The sequence below is a fragment of the Eleginops maclovinus genome, chromosome 23 (assembly GCF_036324505.1).
Source record: "Eleginops maclovinus isolate JMC-PN-2008 ecotype Puerto Natales chromosome 23, JC_Emac_rtc_rv5, whole genome shotgun sequence".
In the NCBI taxonomy this organism is placed as follows: domain Eukaryota; kingdom Metazoa; phylum Chordata; class Actinopteri; order Perciformes; family Eleginopidae; genus Eleginops; species Eleginops maclovinus.
In genome coordinates this window covers 19,094,857-19,119,749 of record NC_086371.1, presented here as the reverse complement: position 1 = coordinate 19,119,749, position 24,893 = coordinate 19,094,857, and the positions used below count along the sequence as shown (strand labels likewise).

Genomic DNA, 24,893 nt, shown 5'->3' with positions numbered 1-24,893 from the left:
ATTTTTTTGCTTTCGACAAAGGACATATTTTCACTCTTTGTGTACACAAAATGATAATAAAATAAAAGAAAACGCTATCAGACATATTGCTAAGGCAATTAAAGCGACCAATAATGAATAGCTGAGTGTATAATTGGGGCATGTCAGCAAATGTGTTCCACTCTGAAAGTGCAGCGAGCCTCGCCGACACATTATTCGGTGTGAGCGCTTGCAGGCGGGCATGAGCATGTGTGTGCATTAGTGTGTATGCGTGAATGCGCTAATACATAGTGGAGAATCTGACACTGTCAGTCTGCCAGGTTGACAGGCAGCTCTGAGTCCGAGCAGTGAGTGAAAACCAATTTGACAAATTACCTCCTCCCGGCAAAGAGCCCACCCATCCCTCTCCGTCTCGGTCGCTCCCACTTTTCTCTCCCTCTTTCTCTCTCCTCATCCTCTTTGTCTGACACCTCTCTCACCCCTCCTCCTCCTCCCCAGGCATGATTGACCCCTATGCACAAACACTCATAAAATCTCGCGCTCGCACATAACCTCGGTCCTCCGTTTCTGTTTGCCTGGCAGAAACGGCGGATCACAGTTATCGATTTTCATGTCGCTGGCACTCCAGGTAAATTGTTTGAGGGACTCTGCTGTGATGAATATCAGATTTGAGACCAGGGGAGAAAAATTAGATCGTAGAGAGAGGGAGACAAAAAAAAGAAACACAGGAGAAAATGCTGACCTTGTTCTCCGGCCCCTGTGTGTCGACTTTTTTTTATCTGTCACTTTCTTCCCTTTGTCTTTTCTTCTCCTCTTGTGATCTTCCCCCTCGGCACATGGCGCTCTCTTTTCTGCTCCCTTTCTCTCTCTTTCTTCATACATATTCACCTCTCCCTGCTGCCTACTTCCTCTCAGTCTCTCATCCTTCTCCTTTACTCTCTCACGCTTTCTATCTTCCTGACGACCCAGAATGTGGCGGCCTGATCCTTCTTAACAAGGATCAATAGAAGCAATTTCATCCCTTAATAATATCTCTGATGTGTTTGGCTGTGGTATCATACCTCATCTGTTTATATCGAGAGAAAGCACACTCAGTCAGATTAGAGATTATGCTATCATGAGATGTCTAACTGGAGTAAGAAGGATGAGTGAAGTGTGTTTGCTGTGGTGCTCCAGACATCCATGTTTCGTGAAAAAACTGAGGTACCATCATACATCCCTGAGGAACACCAAATCTTTTATCTCTCACCCTGGGAACAGCTCTGTCCTTTGTAGCCGATTGAGCACACGCAGTTGCCGTCGGTGCAGGTGCCGTGGCCACTGCAAAGGGGGTCGATACACTGCGTGAAGGGGACATCGCACTCGGGGCCCTTCCACCCGCTGTAACACACACAGGAGCCCTTGTCGTATTGACCGTTGCCACTACATAACACCGGGCACGCCGCTGGAAACGGAGATTGTGGAGGGGGGTGAGACAGAAAAGAAAAATAATTAGAAGACTTTTAAGAGAATCTCTCACACACCCCCATCCCAGTACAGCCCCACCAACATTTCCCAGTGCAGGAGGGTGAATAGAGTGGTTAAAGGGCCTCACAGTGGCGATGACATGAAGAGTAATTACAGGCAGAGGTAACTAAACTATTCATCAAAGCTGTCTATCCCAGGTGAGCACCGAGCCAGTGAGACGTTAGCTAAGGGGGGGAGCTGCCATTCATCATCAGTCATCTTGTCTGAGCTCCACCAAAGGCCACGCGCAATCTTACCGCTCCTAATCCTCTCTGCTGGAGCCCTAAAATATGCCTGCTCGTCTAATTAGACGTGTGGGGAAAACGGCATATATTCTTTTTTTACAACGGTAGAAACAAATTCGCGAGAAGCTAATACCTTTGGAGCAGTCCATGCCGTGGAATCCTGGGAAGCAGTGGCACACGCCGGAATTACACTCTCCGTTACCATGGCAATTGCGCGGGCACTCTTGCACTGAATCTGTGAAGGAGACAAAGTGAGATGGAGAGGGAAAAGAGGGAAAGGGTAAGAAGGGGTTTGAAGGCAAGCATCAAAGCATTCGATTTGATCATTGGCACCATTCTTTCTTTAAGATACTGCAAATGGAGTCACACAGATTCCTTGCATTTATTTTTCACTGAATTTTTCATAGTGTAGGGAGTATGCATTTTGAATCAGACACGTCATTATCCATCCATCATTTCTCTCCAAGCTGTATCAGAAAATACACGGACAGTTCTTTAAACCCTTCTTCACCCCTGCCACTTTTTGGTTGTTTACTCCCCACTCCGAACCCACCGAGGTCATTAATACTTCATCCAGGTGTGGTTGTTCGGCAGATTTTAGTGTGGTTCTGGCCCTGTGCATACATGACTTCAGTGCTCTTTCTACCTTTTAGTGCCTCCCAACCCACTTACCAGAAGAGAGCAGTTTGGTGGGTAGAAACAGGGTCGATGCTAATGATACAGAGGCATTTTGGACTTTCATCCCTTCCTCCTTCGCTCTAGTTCCGCTCCTCTTACACAAAGCATGACTCAGCCTATCCACACTGCCTTCCTCTCCAACACTTCCTACTCCTTTTCTCTTTGCTCAGCCATTCCCCCCCCCCCGAAAATCCCCATGTCTCCCTCTTACCCTAATGCCACCCTCTCTTTCACTCTCCTCTTCAGCGTCTCCTTCACTCCACTCCACTCCTATCTGGTTTTGCCCCCACCATTATGCCTCTCCTCCAGCTCCCCCCTCTCACTACTCACTCTAATTCTGCCCTCGCCGCCTCTCCCTGTCTCCTCTACCGCTGAAAGCACTACCGCCAGATATTGACAGTGAAGGATTCTTTCACTCGGCTTGACTCTTTCTATCCACCCCCCCCCCCTCCGTATCACACTCATGCCTCCAGCACAATTGAAATTATTTGGGGCGCTGTTTCAAGCTCTTAAAAAACATCCCACTTACAGGTTTATTTGGATACATCCTTATCCATTTCACACAAGCACAACACCACAGAAAACATTCTACACTCTCTGCTATAATAGGTTTGGTTTTTGAATGCATACTGTCGATTTGTCTTACTATGATTTGGCAAAAACAAATCTTTAGACTCACTAAGCGGTCCTGCCTGCTTGACAATGTTGCTTTAGTTGTGTTGCTAGTGGCAACATTGTGCACATGCTGTTGTGAGTGATTTTGTACCCTGTGAAGGTGTAAAGTCCCCTATCCCTCTTAAAGGGGAACAACTGTTACATATCAAATGTAGGTTGATGAAGTTTTCTCAATTTGAATATGTAAGCGTCATGTTCAGATGGTAACCCTCAATTTGTGATATTCAACATTGTTATAGTTACAAATTCACCGTTGGAATGGTTTTCAGTTTCCACAAAATTATACAAATTATGGACACAACCCTCTAAGAGTTGTCATTTTTGGAAATGTCCAAAATATCTGGGCATTTCTCACGTACACAAAATCCACATACTTTGTTGTTGAAACGCATGGCTCAGTTTGACAAAGCTACAAAAAATATTATGTTAATGTGGTTTTGAACATAGCCTTTGATCAAACTAGCAGCAGGTGAGTTAAATCTTGAGAAATGTTAGCAACTATATTTTATGGCAAATATGTGCGGAATAAAATAAACACAACTCCAATACTGCAGCAGTTTTTCTCTTAAAAATATAAGGTGCATTGTGAGTCCAACAAATGTAACAGGAGTGCAATGCTAAATTGCTGGAGGACTCTTAAATCAGTGTCACTGTAACAAATAGCTTCATCTCTCTCTACTCTTTCCATCTCCCAAATGCTGCTGCTTAATCTAATTTCACCTCCCAACCTGCCTCACCTTCCTTCCCCTCTTGTTCTCCCTCCTCCCACAACTTCAAACTAACCCATGATGTTTGTGCTGAAGGAAACCGTCTCTCTCTCCCGGCCGTCGTTGTAGAAGGCCAGATGCCAGGCACCGGCGTCCAGGTACTGGACAAACACCGCCTCATTGAGGACAACAGTTTGGATGCTCCTCCTCTCCCGCGGAGACTCAACCACGCTCCATTTCTCCTTCCCATCCAGGCGCTCCATATAGTCATACTGCAGCAGAGAGACAGACAGAGAACGTGAGTAGGTGAGAATATCATAATGAACTCTGTGATTCAACAGAGTGCTGCCGTGGTACTTTTCAGTCTTTGAAAAATGACCAATTGTTATATGTGCAGGAAGATTAAAGATGGGTGAAGTTAATGTGGTTGGAAACTGTCTTTCTCACTGCAGAACTTTTTTTTTGTAAGGAGCCACAACTTCACGGCCTTCACCAGTTAAAGTCAGGTCAGACAGTGAAACGCTTATTCAGACGCAATTATCCCAAGCTACAAATCAAATCTAGTGTTAATTGAGTAGTCTCTAATTAATACGAGGCAGTAAAAGTTACATTACTGCGAAATCTAATTAAGTGTAAATCTTACGACTAAATGAGTTCTTTCAAATGACTATTATAATGAATCACAAATTAATTTAACATGTCCCATGACACAAGCAAGTTTTTTTTTCTAATGCATTCTCCATTTTGGGTGATCAATACCAAGATAATGTGTTCCCTTAATGAGTAGAATTATAATTATGTGATTGCTTTAGATAACCCTGAGGGTGTAGAAGCCTTGGTGGAAGTTTTTTACCTGTGCGTGTGAGGGAGGCAGGCCCTTGCGGATGTACACTCCGAAGAGGGCATCCTTTCCGAGGGATATGTTGAACTTGAGGAATTGGGGTTGGCTGAGGTGGAGCAGAGACCTCCAAAACACGCCCGGTGGGACTTCCTGGGTCACACGCCTCCCCACCTCGGTAGTGCCCGTGTCTATACTGCTGTTCCGGCCTGCCCACGGACCTGGAGCGAGGGGAAAAGAAACTGCATAATCTGTGATTATAGGCATCGATTGTCAGAGTCAATAGTTAATCATCACAGTTAACTGAAAATGAGCTGCTATAAAAATTCATGGCCATCGAATGGTATCAGACGAGCCCCATTAGCTTTTGCAAACTGTGCGCCCAAAGTTTATCTAAAAAAACTCAGCGATGTGATATGTGGCGGCGCGGATGCAAAACGCTGCCTTTGAGTCAAATGCTGTAAGATCGTGGTGTTTGTTTTTCTGGGCTAAAATGAGAGCGGGCCGACAGAACTGCAGGGCACAGCTTTCCAAGCAGATGCGGAGAAACACACAGTAATCCAGCAATCAGGTCAGTCATCTCACAGCAGAGCGCTGAGGCCCAGACAGGGTGTGTGTGTGTGTGTGTGTGTGTGTGTGTGTGTGTGTGTGCGGGATAGCGAGGAAATAAAAGTAACAACGAGAAGAACAACAGCAGCATCTGGCCTAGACGGCTGGGGAACACAACACAACAGTCCTCTCATTAATACCGAATACAGACACAGAGCAGCAGCCCACACATACCTATAGTACGCACTGTGTGTGTGTGTGTGTGTGTGTGTGTGTGTGTGTGTGTGTGTGTGTGTGTGTGTTACAGAGCAAGACCGAGCGAGTGAAAGAAGAATAGATGGAGTACCGCATGGGGACTTTAAAGAGAGAAGGGGGGGGGTTCAGTTGGTGTTTTACCTCGCTTCTGACTGAGACGATAAACCTAGCTCAATGCAGCTTTGGTTAAACAGAAACACACTGATAGAACACAATACTGCGTCATGAATTATAAAATTCCTTAAGTTGGTGTGCGTTGTTTGACATTTCTTGTTGTGTTTGAAAAATTGGTGAGTCTGTCCTTCAGTACTTTCTCCTACACTGTCTGGGGCCCTCAGCCCTAAACCAATTTGTGAGGACATACACCTTTAAAAACTGTACAAAAATCCAAAGCATTATTTAAGGAAACACATTTGGCATGTTTGTGAGTATCTACTTCATTATAATTCTGTATGTTGTGGAATTGAGTCAAACACTACATGGGCCATGTTTATTGTAATGAAGGGTGTGTTTTCATAGTTATTTAGATTATGGCCCACAAGAAAATGCTGTATCGTTTTTAGGTACTTCATCCTCCGTTTTGGTCTTTTCTTGATAACATATCAGCACCCATTTCCATTCGAGGCTGTAATTTTGATCAGAGTTTTGCCAACTCTAAATATGGCGTGTTGATTCGTATGTAGAGTGTGTGACTGTGTGTGCTGTAGTTCATACCTCTGCCTCCAGAGGGCAGCGTGGCCACATCACTGTTGACAGGCAGGCCAGCTCCCAGTCCGTTGTTTAACACAGGGCCGTCGGAGGGCTTCAGCTGCCATGTCAGACCCAGCAAGTTGATGGCTGCACACAAAGGCATGGAGAGAAGGAGAGACTGTGAGGACATACGACTTAAAAGGTGGATTGTCTACCAGCCTGGCACAACAAAAAGCCACACTTGAAAGCTCATCAAGCCAAAGAAATACAAGAGGTTGAATCATTAAATCATTTATTTTAAATGGCAGCTTTTACAGAACGCCACTTTGATTCAATCAAACGACACTGTGGCAGGTAACCTACAGCACACAAATGGAGGCTTATAATACACACAATTAAAAACCATAAGGATTTTCTTCTCTCAACCACTCACAAATCTTCTTTCAACCTGACAGCCTCTCCTTGCTTTTACTTGGAAGCCTTTACGGCGCCTTGCAGAGAGCGAGTGACAGATTGCTCTCTGAAGAGATCGCTCTCTGACTCTCCTTTTCCCTTCTCCTCTTTCCTTTGTCCTCTGTTGTGTTATTGTGTGGTACTGGTGGTATAAAACTGCTCCAGTGTGTTCGATCCTCACTTTGTCAGCTCTTTCCCTCCTAAGCCTGCTGTCAAGCGTGGCCTCCCCCCGAAAGCAAGCATACAAAAACAAAAGTATCTTACTGTACACAAAAGTTTGTTTGGTGTCGACATATGTTTCTAAGGGTTGTGAAGGATTGGTTTAATCCATCTAACTCTGAGGTAGAAAAACCTGGATATGCATCATTTTCTCATGTGTGAATACTTGAAATATGTTATAGAAAAGGCACCTGCAGCATTGTATATACACATGAATACTGTGATGTGAGCTTTGAGGATGCACACGGCGTGGATTGCGATGCATTATGTAGGTGTTACTGCGTTCCTATCAGCGTTGGCCCCTGAGCCCTATAACACCTGCATCTGAAGCCTGAGAATCAATTTCCCTCTTGTCAAATTCCATCTCCACTAGCCCTGTTTCTGCACACACAGGGATGAGTGTAAAAAGTTGCGAGAGAAAGAAAGAAAGAGAGACGCGGCTTTAGGAATTGCTGCCGGGGCAGACTCATTCTCACCCCGGTGTCCCATCTCTCTTCCCCTCTCTGTTTCTTTTTTTTTTTTAATGTTTCCTCTCTTTGCCTATTCCTCCCCTCCCTCGCTCCCGGTCAAAGGAAAGCGCTGACACCTCGGCTGCTGCTCGGCCTCCACTGTCAGCTCTTTTTTATTTTTCATGGGGGGGCTGGAGTACAGAACAAGAGAGACGGAGCGAGAGAAGAAGAGCAACCACACTGTCCTTCCCCCCGCCCTCCTCTCTCCCTGTCTCTTCTCTCTTCTGTCCACCTCTTGCCCTCTCCTCTCTCATCACGCTGACCTTCATTCCTCTCCCTCTTTTCCTATTAATCCCCCCTTTTTTCTTCTTCTTCTCTTCTTATCTTCGCCTGTCCTTCCTTGTAGATAACGCAGACATGCATCCGCGCACACATTCAGGCGCACGCAGAGATGGTATCACGGGAAGCAGTCGATGGAAAGATTACCTATTGAATCAGCAGGAGACAGTGAGCAATAGTGAGTCTATTGTGACGGCGCTCTCAATCTAGGTCATCCCCAAGAACGCATCAGACAGCCCTATAGAAAGCGTATTGTGTATGTTTGCTCGGTGTGTGTGTGTGTGTGAGGGGTCGCTGCACATCTCTGGTTTTCTATTTTGTGGGTGGTGGTGAGAAGTCGACCAACAGATGGCACTCTTACTCCTCGGCGCCAGGAGCTCAAAAGCTTTGTCAACAGGTTTTCTTTGCAGCAACACAAAGAGCAGGAGAGACAGAAAGAGAGAGAGAGAGAAAAAAAAAGACAGACTCTTGTTTTCATTCTCTGTACAAGCTCCATCCCTTGTATTTACAACACTTCTAACTTAGTTAGGGTGTAATTTTAGCCAAAACGCAACCCCTGAAATTGATGCATTTAGCTTTGTGTTGCCATCATTTTAAGCATTTTCTTTTCAAATCATAAATGCTGTAATTACTGTTTTGGAGTTGCATTGGAAGGCTTTATTAAATGCCATTCCAATAATGCCTATCTGAATTGAATTGCACTGACTGACACCAAGAGGAAAAAAAAAGAGCTGCTCTTTGATCTCTTATATTCATCATGAGCAAACACACATGTACACTCACACACAAAGACGGTGAGATCACAGAGAAACAGGTTTAACAAGCAAACGAGTCGGATTAAAAATAGATCTGTTGCTTCAAGAGGTTTTTATGTAATCTCAATGCATAATTCAGAGAGGCAAAGTGCTTGCCAGTATCATCTGCAAAAGACAGCATGTGAAACAGCAGCACACGTGATCCTGTGACAAAAACAAACTGATGGATAGGGGGGGGACAAGGGACGATAAGAAGGACGAGGTTGTGGTGGACAAGCTCAGAGACGGGGGTCAGGAGCTCTTTAGGAAATTGTTCCAAACCTCGACAGAGAGGAGGAGGCAGGAGCAGAGAGAATACTGGAGGACAGTGAGAACTGAGGGAATATTAAAGAAGATAAAAAATCCCCTGAGGATTTAAAAAAAAAAAAAGAGCAGGAAAAACTCCAGATGATGCTGCAGAGAGGAGGAGATGAATAAACGCTCCTACGGATGAAAAAAGGGGGAAGACGAGAAGAAGATGGCAAGTGGAGAGGAAAGATTTAAGGGATGAGTGGCCCTGTATTCGTTGACTGGTAAGAAAAGATGGCCGTGATTCATCCTCTGACAGTAAGTGCTTCTCAGTGCGGTGCAATCAGACAGAAATACAATGTGTAGGCTACGAGTGTTTGGGGAAATATTTATATGCCTCAGAGTTAAAGGGTGCAAATGGATTTCTGCACGAAAAAAAAGAGAGTGCCAGAGATGGAGAAAAGGTGACTTTGTAGACAGATAGTGTCCCAGACTGGAACATATTGTATCATCATCATTCTGTTCTCTGGAACATGTTTCAAACTCCTTTTCTCTCTGTGTGTTGCCATGTCTCTTCTCTCCCTGTCTCATCTCAACCATATCATTGCCTATTTAAAAGGCACAATCTCCCATTCAAGCAATTGCACTGCTCCTAATTGCACCAAAGCCAAAGTGGCCCTTGCATGTATTCCTTGCAATGCGATTGAGATTACACACACACACACACACACACACACACACACACACACACACACACACACACACACACACACACACACACACACACACACACACACACACACACACACACACACACACACACACACACACACACACACACACACACACACACTGCTGGCAACACACTTCTCTTTGCCATCTCCCCTGGCCGTCCTGGTAAATGCATATTAACTGTTCTAATTCGCCACTAAATTAACAACTCTGACCTCAATTAGGGCGGTAATTGTAGCTGAGGCCAGCCCCCCATCCTCGGCCCCGGCTGCTAATTGGTTTAGGAAGCCCTTTTTTCCTTGCTTTTTCTAAACACCTCCCCAATTCCAAGGCCCCTCATTTGGTCCAGAACAAACACAAAAAGCAGCCACCTGAGAAAAAAGCGCACCGTCGCTGTTTCTCTTTTCCCGCCTCGCTCTTTATCTCTGCGGCAAAGGAGTGCAGTGCTAATACGGAGGGAGAGTTAGAAAAAAAGCAGCCTCTGGATTCTCGATATTCAGCAGCCATTTGGGATATTTCTTAGACTTTACCACACAATAGCCACTTATGTAGTCTATAAATAAAGCAGTCTTCTCTCTCAACTAAGTTTTGAAGGCGCTCGGCCGCTCGCTGAGATCATTTAGAGTCTCCGACAGAGGGACGGGGGCGGCGGTTGGCTGCTGCCCTCGGGGGTCATAGACACTGAGAGAGACAATTTGTCTGCTACTGAGTGTATCTGCGTATGCATGCTTATAGCTTGGTATTAACAACAAGTACACACACACACACACACACACACTGCAACCCCCGATGGGACCTCCTCACCCAGCTGATGCAACTGAACTGTAATTGACTGCAACACAAAAGGTTATGTGAGATTTCTTTCCTCACTGCTGCTCCCACCTGCAAAACAGTGTCTACCGGAGAGAGACGGCAACTCACTCAATCACACGGCAGAAATGGCTTCCTTATTGGCACTGAAATATTGAGACGGCCCGACGCAGATGTAGCTGTGCGTGCGTGCGTGTGTGCGTGTGATGGGCTAAATGAAAAGAGATGTGAATCTGAGTGATGTCCTCCTTTTTCTGAATCCTCATTTCCTTTTCAGATATCTCAACCCTGACCCCTCCCCGCGCCTTCTCTTCTCCACATCAACCCACTCTGCAGCGTCTCATCCCTCCCTATACCTCGGTCCTTTCCCTCTCATCGATCTGTATTAGAAACAGGATATGAGGAACTATGCTATCTTATCGCAGATCACAGAGTGAGAGGGGAATGAGTGAGGGAGAAAGACGGAAGGAGAGGGACTGAAAGAAAATGGGAGACAGAGACAGGGCCGTGATTTTACTTTCTCTTCGCATTCATCCGTCTCCGGTTTCCAACACAGGACTAGCGGAGCACCATGGGCCTAATTGGACTAACGATTGGGCCCAGATAAGACCCGCGCTAATGAATAAATGAATGAGGAAATAAATGAATGAAATGAGCCCGTGCAGGCTAATGCATGCGATACGAAACACTCAGAAACAACCACAGCTACTCAGTACTCAGAAGTACTCAAATCGTTTACTGAAGAAAAAGTATGCTTTTTAAATACTCAATTACAAGTAAAAGTCCTGAATTAAAAAATGCTACTTAAGTATAGGAAGAGAACAAATATCGGCAAAGTGTACTAAAAAACATTTCTCTTTTCACAGTATTCTTGTTCGCATTTATTATTGCTGTGTTTTCATCGACCTCTAAATATATCAGGGCTGCATGCCTTGGAAGATTATTTTTGACTGATATGGCAATTGCAACATGATCTACGATATTGGAGGGATCGAAGACTTTTAAATTCATATATTTTGCTGTGATTTTTTTCTTGAGCATTTGTACCAAACAAACATGTTTTAATAAGTCAGAAATATATGATTTGTAGGCCGGGCTGGATCTATAACATTTAATAAAAAATTATATATTAAGAAACATTTTTCTCTCCTGCAATTTGAATACTGCACTTGTCCATATTTCGATTCTGTTAAGATGTAGATAAATTGTGCAGTCCAGCATGCCAGACATTTCTTAAATAATGGGTAAGTAGCACAGTATTGTATCCAATCACATAAGAATATCATGTGTTTTTACATGTACAAAGTAGCTATGAGTGTTGAATAAAAGTAATAAAGAAAAGAATTGCAATATTTGCCTCCTAAAAGTAGTTGAGTAGAAGTATCATGCAATTAAAATAGCCAAACATGGTAAAAGCACATGCAGAAACTCCAGCGACACCAACAGAAAGTCGAAGGATGAACACTGATGTCCGGTCTGAACAAGTGTGCACCCTGCCTAGCATCACCTGGCCGGTGGAAATGACCCGTTTATCCCTCTGGTGCAGATGGTTTAGCACCTTGTGCCTGGTTCCGGCCATGCCCTGCCCTTTCCTCGGACCTGCAGCATGCGGTAAGATCCTAACCTTTATGGGTACGACAGGCCCTGCTGCTACAGACACACGCTCCCCGTCTGATCCTCATGCCCAGGTTCCTGCATTCACCATATGCCCCTCACCTCATCCACCCCCCCACACTGGCATGAGCGACACATCCTGACCTCTAGCTGTTCCACCTTTGGATCAGCAGACGGAAAGCCACATGCAGAGGGAGAGGGGACTCAGGGGTCAAGGAGCTAGATTCTGGAGAGTAGCCACTTTGTGGGACCTTCACATAGTCAAGGGTTCACTTTTTTGCTATTTCAAAAGATATTATTAAAAAAAAAATGAAAGAGTCAAACCATTTTTCTAACAAAAAACACTTGAAAACGTGCATTTTCTCCACAATTTTCTATTAGCAGGAGCATGAACCAAGGATAGGGAGATAAATCTGAGTCCGTAGAGGATTATTAAAATTGGAAAATACACATTTCTGCATTAAAGGATATCACTTTAATTTTTTGGTTTCATCTTTAATACAAGTGAAGCAATAAGGAGAGGTGTCAGTTCTTTAGATCACCCTCATCAAATGTAATCATAAATTCACTTTAAAAGGCCAGCAATTAGAACATCTGTTAAAAATCCATTAAAATAATAATGTTAAAAAACTTTGACACATAATTAGCAACGTGTTAAGACTTTCTCTCAATTGTTCTCTTCATGTTCTTTTCAGGAAGCCTGTACTCAGGCAGAGTGAGCCTCCCCATGGGGTCGCAATGATAAATCTGACAAGTTGTAAGATGATTCAAAATGTAGGAAGAAGATAAAAAGGTCACTTTTCTCTTAAAAAACATTCCTAGATTTGTTTCACCTATCAGGCCTCTAAAAACTCTTCAAATTAAAGGAATATAACTTATATAACATGTGAGCGGTGTTACTGTTTGTTTTAAAGGGCCAAACATATTCTAAATAAGTTTAAAAAGTCATCAAAATAAAAGTGTTTGACACTTCAGCAGTGCTTTATGTATTTCTTTTCTTTTCTTTTTCCAGAGGCATGTACTCAGGCAGTGGGTTCAGACTCCCTGAGGTGTCGCAAAGACTCTGACAGGTTGTGAGATGATTAAAAAGGTAGAAAAGTGAAGAAAAAAGTCACATTTCTGCCTCAAAAGGCTCATGATTTTCTGCAGAGCTACTTTATTAATTTAAAATAAAGAACAGTTTCAACTTTAAAAACTATTCAAATAAAGGGAACATTAAACTTTTGATCAACACGTTTGAAAGTCTTGGATAAATAGCCTCTGATCATAAGCTGCTAGACATCATTTCACCAAAAAGGAGAAAACCTGGTAAATCAAAAAACAATAAAATGATAGAAATGTTGTCACTTTGGCAACTCATAGGCATTGTCTCCCACTTTTATTCTTTATTTTCTGTAACTCAAAGCCTGAATTTGTACAGTGGCTCCATAATCTATGCTGGGTCCTATAATAAATTGCATTATAATTATTGGTTAATTTCTAAAATAGGGATTAGGACTAAAAATGATATTCCTCCTACAAAATCACATGAATTGTCTCTGCCTATATGTATTCTTACTCGTTACATGAATCATTTTACCTCTTTTCTCACCCAAAGCTATTGAAATCCAAATTGTTAATAGGAAGCACTGCTTTGCTCTAAGGGGTCATATAAATTGGGCACCACTTCATGAAGCTGTCAATGCAGTGAGGAGACATTATTTGTTTTACGATGTGATAATCAGTGTCTTTCTATGTCAGAAAAGGATTTAATTTTGAAGCATGGTGACATCAAATCTGTGGGGAAATAGCTTGGTCCTGTTTTTATAATCAACTTGATACGACAAGTGTCTCAGGTGTTTTAAAACAGGCTCCCCTTTTTGATTGTTACAGCCCAGGGCTTTTCATACAAAGACGTGTTGTTCCACTTCTGATGCCTGGCAAAACTCCATGACCGAAATGTTGTGTCTGTGATATGGTTGAAATGAACGGAAATTCAACATTTTATTTGTATTTTTTATAACTTTTTCATGCACCTGTTCACCAAGTGTACATCACATAAGAGAAATCTGGTTAAAAAATACATTACAAAAACGAATTCACTCCTGAAATTCCTCCACCTTTAAGCCAGCTTTTAAATAATTACTTTGGCAGTGCAGCCACCCAACATCCTGACTGATGACAGAAATATGCAAATGATTACCCAAAATGCAACCCCCTTCCATTGGAGTAATACCCTGTGTGAGCTGGCCGAGCTATATGTCTTTGCAGGGTCATTAACATGTTATCATGTTAGGCAGCCGTGATATGAATGCACTGAAGTGAGACACTTATACGCGGGAAGAATGGGCAGTAAGCGATTGTGATCAGTCTGGGTACAGAGAGACAGCCATGATGGATGGAAAGTGGCCGGCTTAGAGGCATGAAGGTCACACTCGATGACAGTGTGTATGTGTGTGTGTGTGTGTGTGTGTGGATGTGTTTAATCAATACACAGGGGAGCTGGAGTCAGACTAAAAATACATCGTGTGTGTGTGTGTGTGTGTATGTGTGCTCTCATTCATCAGTGGTGACAATACCATGTGGAGTATGCCAAATTCAGCCATCACACACACACACACACATTTGCACCAAAAACCCGTGAAAAGGTGACACTGGCGCCCGCAAGCAACTTTACTCATCGCATTCAAGGACACACCTGTGTAGTGTGTGTGCGTGTGTGTGTGTGAATACAGTCCACCTGGACTCTGACATGTCCTCGATCTTTCATCTTTGCATCAAACCAGCCTTTTTCCTCTCCTTGCAAACCACGCCGCATCTCTTTTTCTGTCAGTTTTCTCCTCTCTCTGTACATATTCTGTCCTGCGAGACTTCTCCTTTTCTCCGTTTCTTCTGCAGACATCCCCCTGTCCTCTCTCCGTCCTTTCTCTGTCAGCCTCCCTCTGTTCTCCGCTCGCTGTGATCAATTAGGAGACATTAGTCCCACGGTTATTCCAGGTGACAGAACCTCGGGAGGCCGCGTTCTCCTTCATCCTATCCTTCTGCCTCCTCTCAGTTTCTCCTCCTTGTCACTCCTGCTCCACCTTCCCTGTCTTTTTTTCCCTGCAGTGAAAACTCCAGACCTCCCTTCTCTATTTTCCCCCTCCCTTATACTCCCCTTCTCTAATCCCTTTCGGCGCCAATAGTGACATACCAGGTCTCCTCCGTCTTTCCAGTCATCTATCCTCCTCTTCCTCTCCACTTTATGTCGCGGCTCCATGCTGACAGTGACGCATCTCCCTCCTTCCCCTCTGCCTTCTCTGCTCCAACTCTATTCCACCCTCTTTCTTTTTTTTAATTCCTGTCCCCTTCACCTTCCTCTATCTCGCTCTCTCCAGGTTGCCGTTCACAATGTCGGACCTGTCTTCCCTCCTGTATGCCAACCGTTCACCTGTATCCTAGCAACCACCTCTCCTTTGGCTCCGGTGCTCCATGCGGAGCAAGCAAACAAGACGCCAGGGGAATGAAGAACAAGCACTCTCGTTTATCCTCCTCCCTCCATCCGGTTCAGTCATTCCTTCACACGTAAAGACGCCTCCGCTGGCGTAGGGGGCCTTAACTGAAAATGTGACACTCTGTCCTCTAGACACATAAACTCCCTGTAACTCACATTTATGTACAAAAATGCACAGGTTTATTCTATCTTGTGGATCTATTCGATGTGTTTTCTCATCCCCCATGGCTCCGTTCTAACATACAGTGAATACGCTTCAAAGAGATATTATCTACCCTGTTTCTGAAGCATGCTGAGTCCAGCCTTTGTAAAAGCGACTCAGTGTGCGTGCATATGTGTTTCTGTAGAATCTCGAGCAATTTCTATAAAGCTGTATTTATGGTATTGAGAAGAAAGAGAAAAGGAATTTGTTTGAAGGCCAGCACGCCCTCAAAGCTTTGCAATCAGAGGCACACATTGTCACACACACACACATCTTGTAGGTAGCCCTGAGAGAAGGAGTATTCATACACACACGCACACAAAGAAGAAAAATGCTGCTCAGGCACATGTGTCCTGGTGTAATTTATGAGCGGGCTCCTGGGCGGACGCCTCAGAGGGGTCCTCTTCACGCTGCATGGCTCTGGGTGCTCTGCGCAATCCCCCCAGTGATTGCTGGGTTCTCTCACACACACTCACACACAAACAATGTAGTACAAAATCCCCCTTATGAGCAGTGAACTCTTCCGACCGAAACTCACTGCACGATTAACGCTACAAAGAGCTAGGTAAACACAAGGGTTTCAGGCTTGGCAGCACTGCTACAGCTCTGTTCAGCACAGACAAAACACCAGAGCAAAACATTTCCTTACAGCAGCTGAAAAGGGGGCCACACAGTTAGCAAAAGTAAAAACGTAATAACAATAAAGTATCATTTGCGCTGCTCATCTAACCGAATTACAGCCACTTGCACAATTAAGTTTGGTGGTAAAGCACTGATGTCTGGCATATAATAAAACAGTAAATACACAGAGAGTGGAGCTTAGAGGGAAACTTAATAGCAACTCTTGCTCCTCACTTACTGAACTCCATTCAAAAAACATTTTACAATCTGGTCTATTCATATTTAGAGAGCATGTTTACAAGTCTGTTAAAGCTACAAATGCCCACAGGAATTTCCAATGTCGGAAAGTGTGGCAAAACATTTCAATAGGTTCATTTTACAGTAGCTTCTGGTAGTTCATTTGTATAGCGATTTAGGCGAATTTAAGTGTAGTTAAACAATGAAACCACAACCATTGTGGACCATAAAAAGAAAAAGATAGGCCATTGTTTTGACACATTTTTAAGCTGTTTACTTTCAAACACGCTGCTTCAGTTAACCAAACAAGATTCACCCTGAAGTGGTTTTGCTGTACTTCAATGTCTTCCAGCGTGAAATAATTGGCTTGCTAAGTAATGTTTTTCTTCCCTAGATATTGGTCATTTTTATAATGGCTAACGCTAATGCTTTACATCAGATTTGAAAACTAGCACACAAACAATAGCTTTAACAAGTTCTGTTTCCTCCTATTGGCTGCATATCCCTCTGGAAATGTGTTACATGTGTATATATTTTGTTTATTTGCTTGGATGCATCTACCTCCTATCTAAAGGGCAGACACTGGGAACTGAGTCTTTACTTTGAAATGATAACAAGCTCACACGACAATTATTAAGACTGTTAACAAGTTGTATGTATCCGGCAAGTACACAGATGGCGCCCGAACAATGATGTAGTTGTAGAAGAAAATAAGGCAAGCAATTATGTTCTCAGAAAAAGACAGATTTTTTCTAATTATTATCCTCATTAGTTCCCTATCAGCTCACTAATATTAACGATTACATGTTCTCAGATGAAAACAAATATTTGTGTCATTGTGGCCCCTAGTGAGCCCTGATAAAACAAGATGGAGGTTCTATGCTCCGCTACATCCCTGCCCTCAAGGAGGTCTTCCTTCCTCTCCCCGCTCCTGCTTCCTAGCGCCATATGTGTGGCTGTCCAGCGCAGTGTGACCGCGTAAAGCTCAGGAGAGGATGGATCTGTCTGTGTGCCCCAGGCGAGGGGCCTTGATCTGCTCTGGAGGACACACACTCGGCTCTCAAGGGCACAGAGGGGGTACACAACGACCTGCCTTACACAAACACAAATATGACACTGGCTTGGGTGCAATTTTTGAGACTCACCAGGAGGAGCAAGCCTACATATACACAGTCAGAAGGGATGGGTGGATGGAGGGGGACGTGTATATAAATATATATATTTCTAAATAATTTAAATTGATATTAATAATGTATGCAGAAGAGATGGAGGGGGGGGGGTTGTTTTTTCTGCTGATGCCACTGTTTCCTAAGATCCCCCATCTGTTGACTCTGGTCTCTGGGGTGAGAGGCCAATCAAGGGCTCGGTGACACATCTGCCTCCTCATGCAAAGACACACACACACACACACACACACACACACACACACACACACACACACACACACACACACACACACACACACACACACACACACACACACACACACACACACACACACACACACACACACACACACACACACACACACACACGTCTGCATTCTCGTGTCCGGTGAATAAGGTCAAAAGGGGATGAAACACTCACCTACACACACAGTCCCACACACTCTCTCCGTCTCGCTCTATTCCTGACAGATCCACCAGTCGACAGCCGTCAGATTCTCCTCCTGGGGTGCTCGGTAAGTGAGTATCTGCCATTCCTTTAAGTATGACTATCGCGCGTTGGCTTCAGATCAGTGAGAAACATCCACTTCCCTGCTGGGTCTGTTAGGGATTCCTATCTTTACTGATACCTGCTCACGGAAACAGCCCCAGTGTGCCGCGGTGTTTCGCATATTCTTGTCTGGCTCACTGTTTACTGATGCCGGATGGAGGCCAGGGTTTCCTGCCGAGTCTGATTTTGACAGTGTACCACAAAACCGCAGTGACAAAGCTCACACCTGGAAAAATCTGCTTTGTGTTTAGCTTGACACTTTTGTTGCGGTTGTATGCGATGAATACCAATAATAGCAGAGTTCATGCATTTTGTATCAGGGCAAAACAAAGCAGGGCTGTTATAAAGAGAAGTGTGACTAAGCATGTGTGTATCCAAAGACCCTTTATAATTAAAACACTTTATATGTCATCCTCATGAATAATGCTTGGTGTGTGGTCACTTACCGATGAAGTAGGACAGTAGGATGGCCAGCAAGGCAGCAGCTGCGATGGCTGTCACCGCGGCACATTTCCAGCTGCAGTACTTGGACGGCTTCTTTAGCTTGAAGGCTGAGCGGGAGAAGGTGTTTCTGGGTAGCAGGCGAGGGGGCGGCGAATACACGGTTCCCGAGGTCAAAGGGTAACCGGGGGAGGAGCTACTGAAGAGAGGCGTGGTCCCTGACGACGTCTTGAACAAGAAGTGCCTGAAGAGGAGAGAACGCATGAAGGAAAAACGGTCATTCCACAGGTTATTTTTTCAATTTTGGTGTGGATGTAAGCAGTGAAAAGCTCTTCTATAGCGAGGTAAACATGGTGCTGAGATACTAGCCAACTACCGAATAAGAGTTTAGATTACAGGGTCACATATGGGAAAGCATCCTTCCAATCTCTCTTTCTGATGAACCCTTCCTGCCATGTAGGTTTGAATACCCTTCAACTGATTGTGTCTCCAATTCAGCCCGTTCCAGTCCAAGATCTGTTTTTAACCTCCAGCTGCTCTAGTCTTTTTTTCCTTCTCCACTACCCTCAAATCGCCTCCATTCACCCCACTTGCCTCCTTTCTGCTGGAAATGGCTCGAGAGCCTCATTGCCATGCTCCTTTCCTGCCCTCATTGCCCTAGGAAGGTCAGAGCTCTGAGGGAGGATCTGAACCATCATCCCGTTGCTCGTATTACCCATTATCCTCTGATATTGCTGCACCTGCTCACCCAACGTGTCTCCTCTCTTACCCTCCCTCACTTCCCCTTCTCATTTCACAATGCTATCATCTCTTTCCAGCCTACTTTCACTCCTATCCATTTAACATACACGTACACATCTACCTGTTCTTCAGTGTCTCCCTGCTCTGATCATATCTGCCTCTTAAGACTTATTTTCTGATCTGACCTTGAAGGGACGATGAGCCATGGTAAGAAATTTAAAAAACTGAACTTGAGACTACTTTTCAAGGGTAAAATAACAAAAACAATTCTCAGAAACAAACTTGTGGCGCACACAGAGAGCGAGGAGGTGCTCCTTTACAGACTCCAGGTGGTAGAACAGAAGAAAGCCCTCAGGTGAGTGTGACAGATCAGAGGAGGCGAGGCCATTCTGCCTCAGAGATGACTGAGGAGAGGATGTTATTGTCTCTGCTTTTCTTTGTGGAATTTGCTTGTCTATGTGCTGTGAGTGTGTGTGTGTGTGTGTGTGTGTGTGTGTGTGTGTGTGTGTGTGTGTGTGTGTGTGTGTGTGTGTGTGTGTGTGTGTGTGTGTGTGTGTGTGTGTGTGAAGAAGTGAAGATATTTCTGCAAAGAGAGGACATCTGTCTGCTTTTCACTTCTTGAAAGGTTCTTTCAGGGCAGTATTGATGTTATAAGGCATGTTGTGATGGTAAAACACCATTCATCTTATTACATCTTGGGTCTAACTGATGTAGTTTTATCAGTAATTTCCTGGTTATGATCACATTATCGCATCAAAGTAATTGCTGGGATGTTGGGACACGCCAAGCATTAAGCTAGATAATCTTAATAATTCTAAACGGAGGCAAAACAGAAAGTGAGCACACATAAAACACTGGACATAAGTCGTAAGCTCTGACTGTGTTGCTAGCAATCAATGATAGATGGACACTGATGTTGGACTTTCTTTAATCCCAATTTCTTTAATGACTTTAAAATACATAATTTAGGCAGCAAAGTCCTGGATGCAAATATTTTATCGCCCTGCTAACAATTGTCACAGGCCTGTATATCCAGATTTCTTAACCTTTCTTCCACAGAACATTTCCTTCTTTCTTTTCCTCTGTGGTTAAAACTATTGACTGAAATGCTGGTTAGGTTGAAATACCAACAAACAAAGTAAAAAAAACTGTTGTAAGGAAAATAAAGTGTTTTGTGTTAGTTTTTATCTTCGCCTTTGTCAAGTCATTACAATTTAAAAGGCTAAAGTCCAAGTTAAGTCATCAGTGTCAAAGTCAAGTCTATTCTTAGTCAAGTGGAGTCTAACGTCACCAGATTTGTGACACAAGACTGCCTCAAGTTAGAGAAATGTGATCAGATGAGGAGTCCTCAGGAGTAAATTGAAAAACCGTAGTGTGTTTGCCAAATGTGCTCTGTCCTCTTCTGTAGCTCACTGTCTCTTTTTATCAGACTATGCTTGTAGGACCAGAAACTATTTAGAATAATGCTTAGCTGCAATTTGCTGTGTGTTCATTCTTTTGATGTTTTCAAAACTGCTGTTTCATAACAGCCTGTCTTTGTACTAGAGTGTTCCCTTCTTAAAAATAGTCGGGGAAAACAGTTGATGTGCGCAGAGCATAACGATTTGGTTTGGGAGCACCGCTGCACTCTCTATCAATTATTCAGCCGTCTTTGCCCCGTCTCTCTCTCTGTTTCTTCCTCCTCATCTCATGCCACTGGATGTTGGAATGGTATCCTGCTTGATTCTCCTCTTTTCCCTCCTCCTTCCTTCCCTTTTTTTACCTGTCAGGTAAGCCGCATGCCACCAAGGAAAAACGGGGAAAAAAGATGGATAGAGGCTGAATGAGCGCAAGGAGATGGCATGCAACGAAAGATGAGGCTATTGTCTAAAAATATCACCCTCTCAGTGTCACAGCCATCAATTTTAGTATGCATGCATAAATCTAGACACTCCCCGATGCAAGATTGCGCATGGCATTTATGTGTACACGCCCAAACACACACACACACACACACACACACACACACACACACACACACACACACACACACACACACACACACACACACACACACACACACACACACACACACACACACACACACACACACACACACACACACACACACACACACACACACACACTCCAAGGTCAACCAGCATGCGTCTTTGCTTCAACTCATTTTCACCGGCACTCTGTGATGGCAAGGCCAGCGGTAATTAATTACAATACCCCTAATGTGTGTGTGAGCGCAAGGACGGGGGTGAGATAGTCATTTACTTGCGACACAATGTATGCAATTTAATGTGCTGGTATGCATCTGAACGAGGGCACCGAATTCATTTCGTTGCCTTTCTTTGTTGTTTGTGTGCAGACGCTTAACTGTGAGCTTGCTGTGGGATGGGAATATGTCTATGGGCCATACTAATTACGAGTAGGAATGGAAAGTGTCTAATGTGCTCTGGGGAGGTAATTGACATTGATTTATGTTGTGGAGGACTATGGAGGGGTTCTATCATAGCAGGCAGCCGGCAATCACAATTCTGTATCATTAGGCTGGGGTGTGTGTTTGCTTGTATGAGCGCGTGTGTGTTTGTGTGTGAATATTGTGGGTTTTTGACAGTGGTCCAGCATGGAAACGTCACACATAATTAGAGAGCTGACAGAACGCTCCCCCCCACTCCTCCTTCGTCCTTATTCTCTTGAGCTGCCAGCAGCCCCCCTCCCAACCTTCCCTCAAGTCTAACCATTGCTACCTCGCTGTCATGCATCCTGTCTTACACATGCAACACACACACACACACACACACACACACACACACACACACACACACACACACACACACACACACACACACACACACACACACACACACACACACACACACACACACACACACACACTCATGCATGAAGAACAAGCAACACTAACTCACACACTGACACACATTTGCACAGACTCAGACATAGGCGCCCACCCACGCACAAACAATAAAAATTCATGTGGGTTTTCCTTTCATGAGATCGCCCTGTACGTGCTACTAAACGTTTAATTTGCATCCTAGCGGAACAAAATTGACATAAGAGAAGGATGGAGACGGGGAGGGGGGAGGCTATAGATTAGAACACACACCGCGAGAGGAAAGGGAGGATGTGTTTTCTCTCCATTCCAACCCTGTTCCCCATTGAGAGGAGAAGAGGACCTGGACAATTAACCACAGAACAGAGAGCATGCTGGGTAATTAGCAGCAAGTCAAAGCTCGCATTCCCCTTGAGCGCACGACAACACGCGCTTTTGCGGGCGACGCGCACGCACACTTGATTTTTGTGTCAGCTTTTACAAACATGTGGTAGCTGAGGATAGCACTTGGAGAATAATCGTCAGAGGTAGAGAACAATTAGCGGAGGTCGGCTCGGTATGGGGTCGACTGGAAAAACTGGTCAGATCTGAAAATGAAACAAAAGGCTCAGGGAGTGGAGGATGCTCAACGATGGCGTCATGAGAATTGTTCCCCGATACAATGGCAGGAAACAACAATCGGCAGATGGACGCAGTATAATGGGCATTCATTCGCTGAGTGTTGCTTTGAAGGAGGACAGGGAACACTTCTGAGGCTCTGTGTAAAAAGCCAAATAATACAAAGAATCATTGAGTATTCAACCATCCAGACATGCTACTGTATGACACATTTCTTTACATTAGAGTAATTAAAATGCCGCCTTATTTTCTTATGTTTTAGGAAAGGTGCCCCACATTACCTGAAATAAACAATAACCTCTGCTATGTCAAACGGCTGTGTTGCATTCTTGAATTCGTGAATATGGGAATTGGTAAAGGGTTAGGGTTAGGTAAGTGAGGCAATAGTTCATCATCAAGTATAGATGAAAGGCATCAGAAACTCAGCATTTGATTGAACCACTGATCAAAGGGTTAGGGCATGTTGGCTAAAGTTAGTTTGATACCAGTTGGACCCAACAGAGTCTGCTTTGAGTTGAAGTTCATTTTATCCCGCTGAACCTAAGCTTACTACTTCTTGTCATCCTTCCATGTTTCTTTCTGGTGTTTCAGGGATTTTGTATAGCTGTATACACTTGAAAATCAACCAAAGCTCCTCAAAATGACATTTAGTTGAGCCAAAAGGTCAATTAAGTAGCTGCATTTGAGCCTAATATGAATCAAACACTCTAAGTGAATTTGGTTCTTCCTTAGCCCATACTGAACCCTTGCATCATGCATCATGAGAATCGGGTTTTTGGAATCTGGCAGATAAAGGCTCCAATAAATGGCAGTTAAAACATAGCCTCCTTAGTGGAGATAATGTATGAAGTGGAGTTAATAAAACACAACCTAGTTTGTAAGGGTAGTGGCTCTGCATAATGAGGTTACGTTTATGGTATATACTGTATGAATACAAGATCATATAATTAATAAACCTTGCATGGTATTATGTGTTTCCCGTATGCATATTACAGTCGTGGTTACGGGGCAGGGGCATGAATCTTTTCTCCCCCACCACCCCCTGTTGTTCCCACAGGTAGCATCTCCGCATCATTCCCTGCAGTAATGCATTTGAAAGTAACCTATAGCCCCCCTCCTACTCTTTGCTGCTCCTTCCACATAAATTGAGATGCTGCAACCCTCTCAGTGATCTTATTTCTCCCCTAGAGCTGTTGCCCCGAGCAGAGGGAGAACGGGGGGGCAGGGGAATGTCCTGAGATCGCAGAGAGAGATTGAAACTGGCATCAGCTAGCCAAGAGGCTCCAAGGGACCGATTGGAAATCAGGTGCTTTCTCGCAAGAAATGCTGCAACATATTTACACACGTGTGCGCTTGCATGCACACAGGAAAAAGGCATTCTTTCCGTCTGTTGAGCACACACACACTGGCAGCCATCTATAGTCATTTATCTCACACCGGTAAATGTATCCATGTTCGTAGGGCCCCAATCTTTTTCCTCTGCCTTTCTATCTTCACTCACACACACTCCCCAAAAAACAATCTCCTTCAATCACCAGCTCTCTCCATTTCCCTCCTTCTCTCTCCCTCTTTATCTCTCCCTCCACTAACGTAAACCATTCCTTTCCATTTCCCCCCTCTCTTACTCTCTGGACTTATATTTCTCAGCAATATCCCCCCACAATCCTCCTCCTCCTCCTTCTCGTCTGTTCCTATCTCTCTCTTTCTCTGCCAGTCATTCAAGCCCTGGGGTGTTCTTAGGTGATCAATCTTCATCCTCTCAGCGCTGTCACATTGTCGGGTCATGCCAAAACACACGTGCGCACACACATCCGCTATGTTGAGGGGACAACAAAATGCCAAAATTTACATATGATTAAAGTGGGGAGCAGTGGAGGGATGTGAGGGATGCGAACACACACAATCTTGCGCTTCCTTCCACAAAAGTACACACGCGTTCATCATCTCCTCGCTGCCGGTTGTAACGAGATGGAGGCCGGGCTCTGCCAAAGCGGGAATGGTGTGACTCTCTGGCTCGGCCCCGGCTGGCTCGGTCCCAGTCATGGGCTCCAGCAGCTCCAGCCAGCCCACCCAGCCTCCGCCATCACCAGACCCAGAGAGGAGGGCCCAATCTGGGCTGGAGGGTGGAGCTGGAAACCCGTCCGCTCTGGGCTCCATTCACTGCGACAGGCTCTGAGCCATGCCCAACCCCACCACCTGAACATGACCAAATACTGGCACTG

General features: G+C 44.4%; 1 protein-coding gene across 2 annotated transcripts in view; it reads right to left on the bottom strand.

Moving 5' to 3' along the window:
• Nucleotides 1-24,893, bottom strand: part of tenm2a (teneurin transmembrane protein 2a) — a 158,835-nt gene that overhangs the window by 28,896 nt on the left and 105,046 nt on the right. For both annotated transcript variants that reach the window (XM_063876845.1, XM_063876846.1), the window contains exons 5-10: nucleotides 18,476-18,714; nucleotides 6,147-6,269; nucleotides 4,644-4,849; nucleotides 3,867-4,062; nucleotides 1,864-1,965; nucleotides 1,229-1,423 (exon numbers count right to left, since the gene is read on the bottom strand). In XM_063876845.1, coding sequence (XP_063732915.1) covers nucleotides 1,229-1,423; nucleotides 1,864-1,965; nucleotides 3,867-4,062; nucleotides 4,644-4,849; nucleotides 6,147-6,269; nucleotides 18,476-18,714 — 1,061 coding nt within the window. The remainder of the gene's footprint in view (nucleotides 1-1,228; nucleotides 1,424-1,863; nucleotides 1,966-3,866; nucleotides 4,063-4,643; nucleotides 4,850-6,146; nucleotides 6,270-18,475; nucleotides 18,715-24,893) is intronic.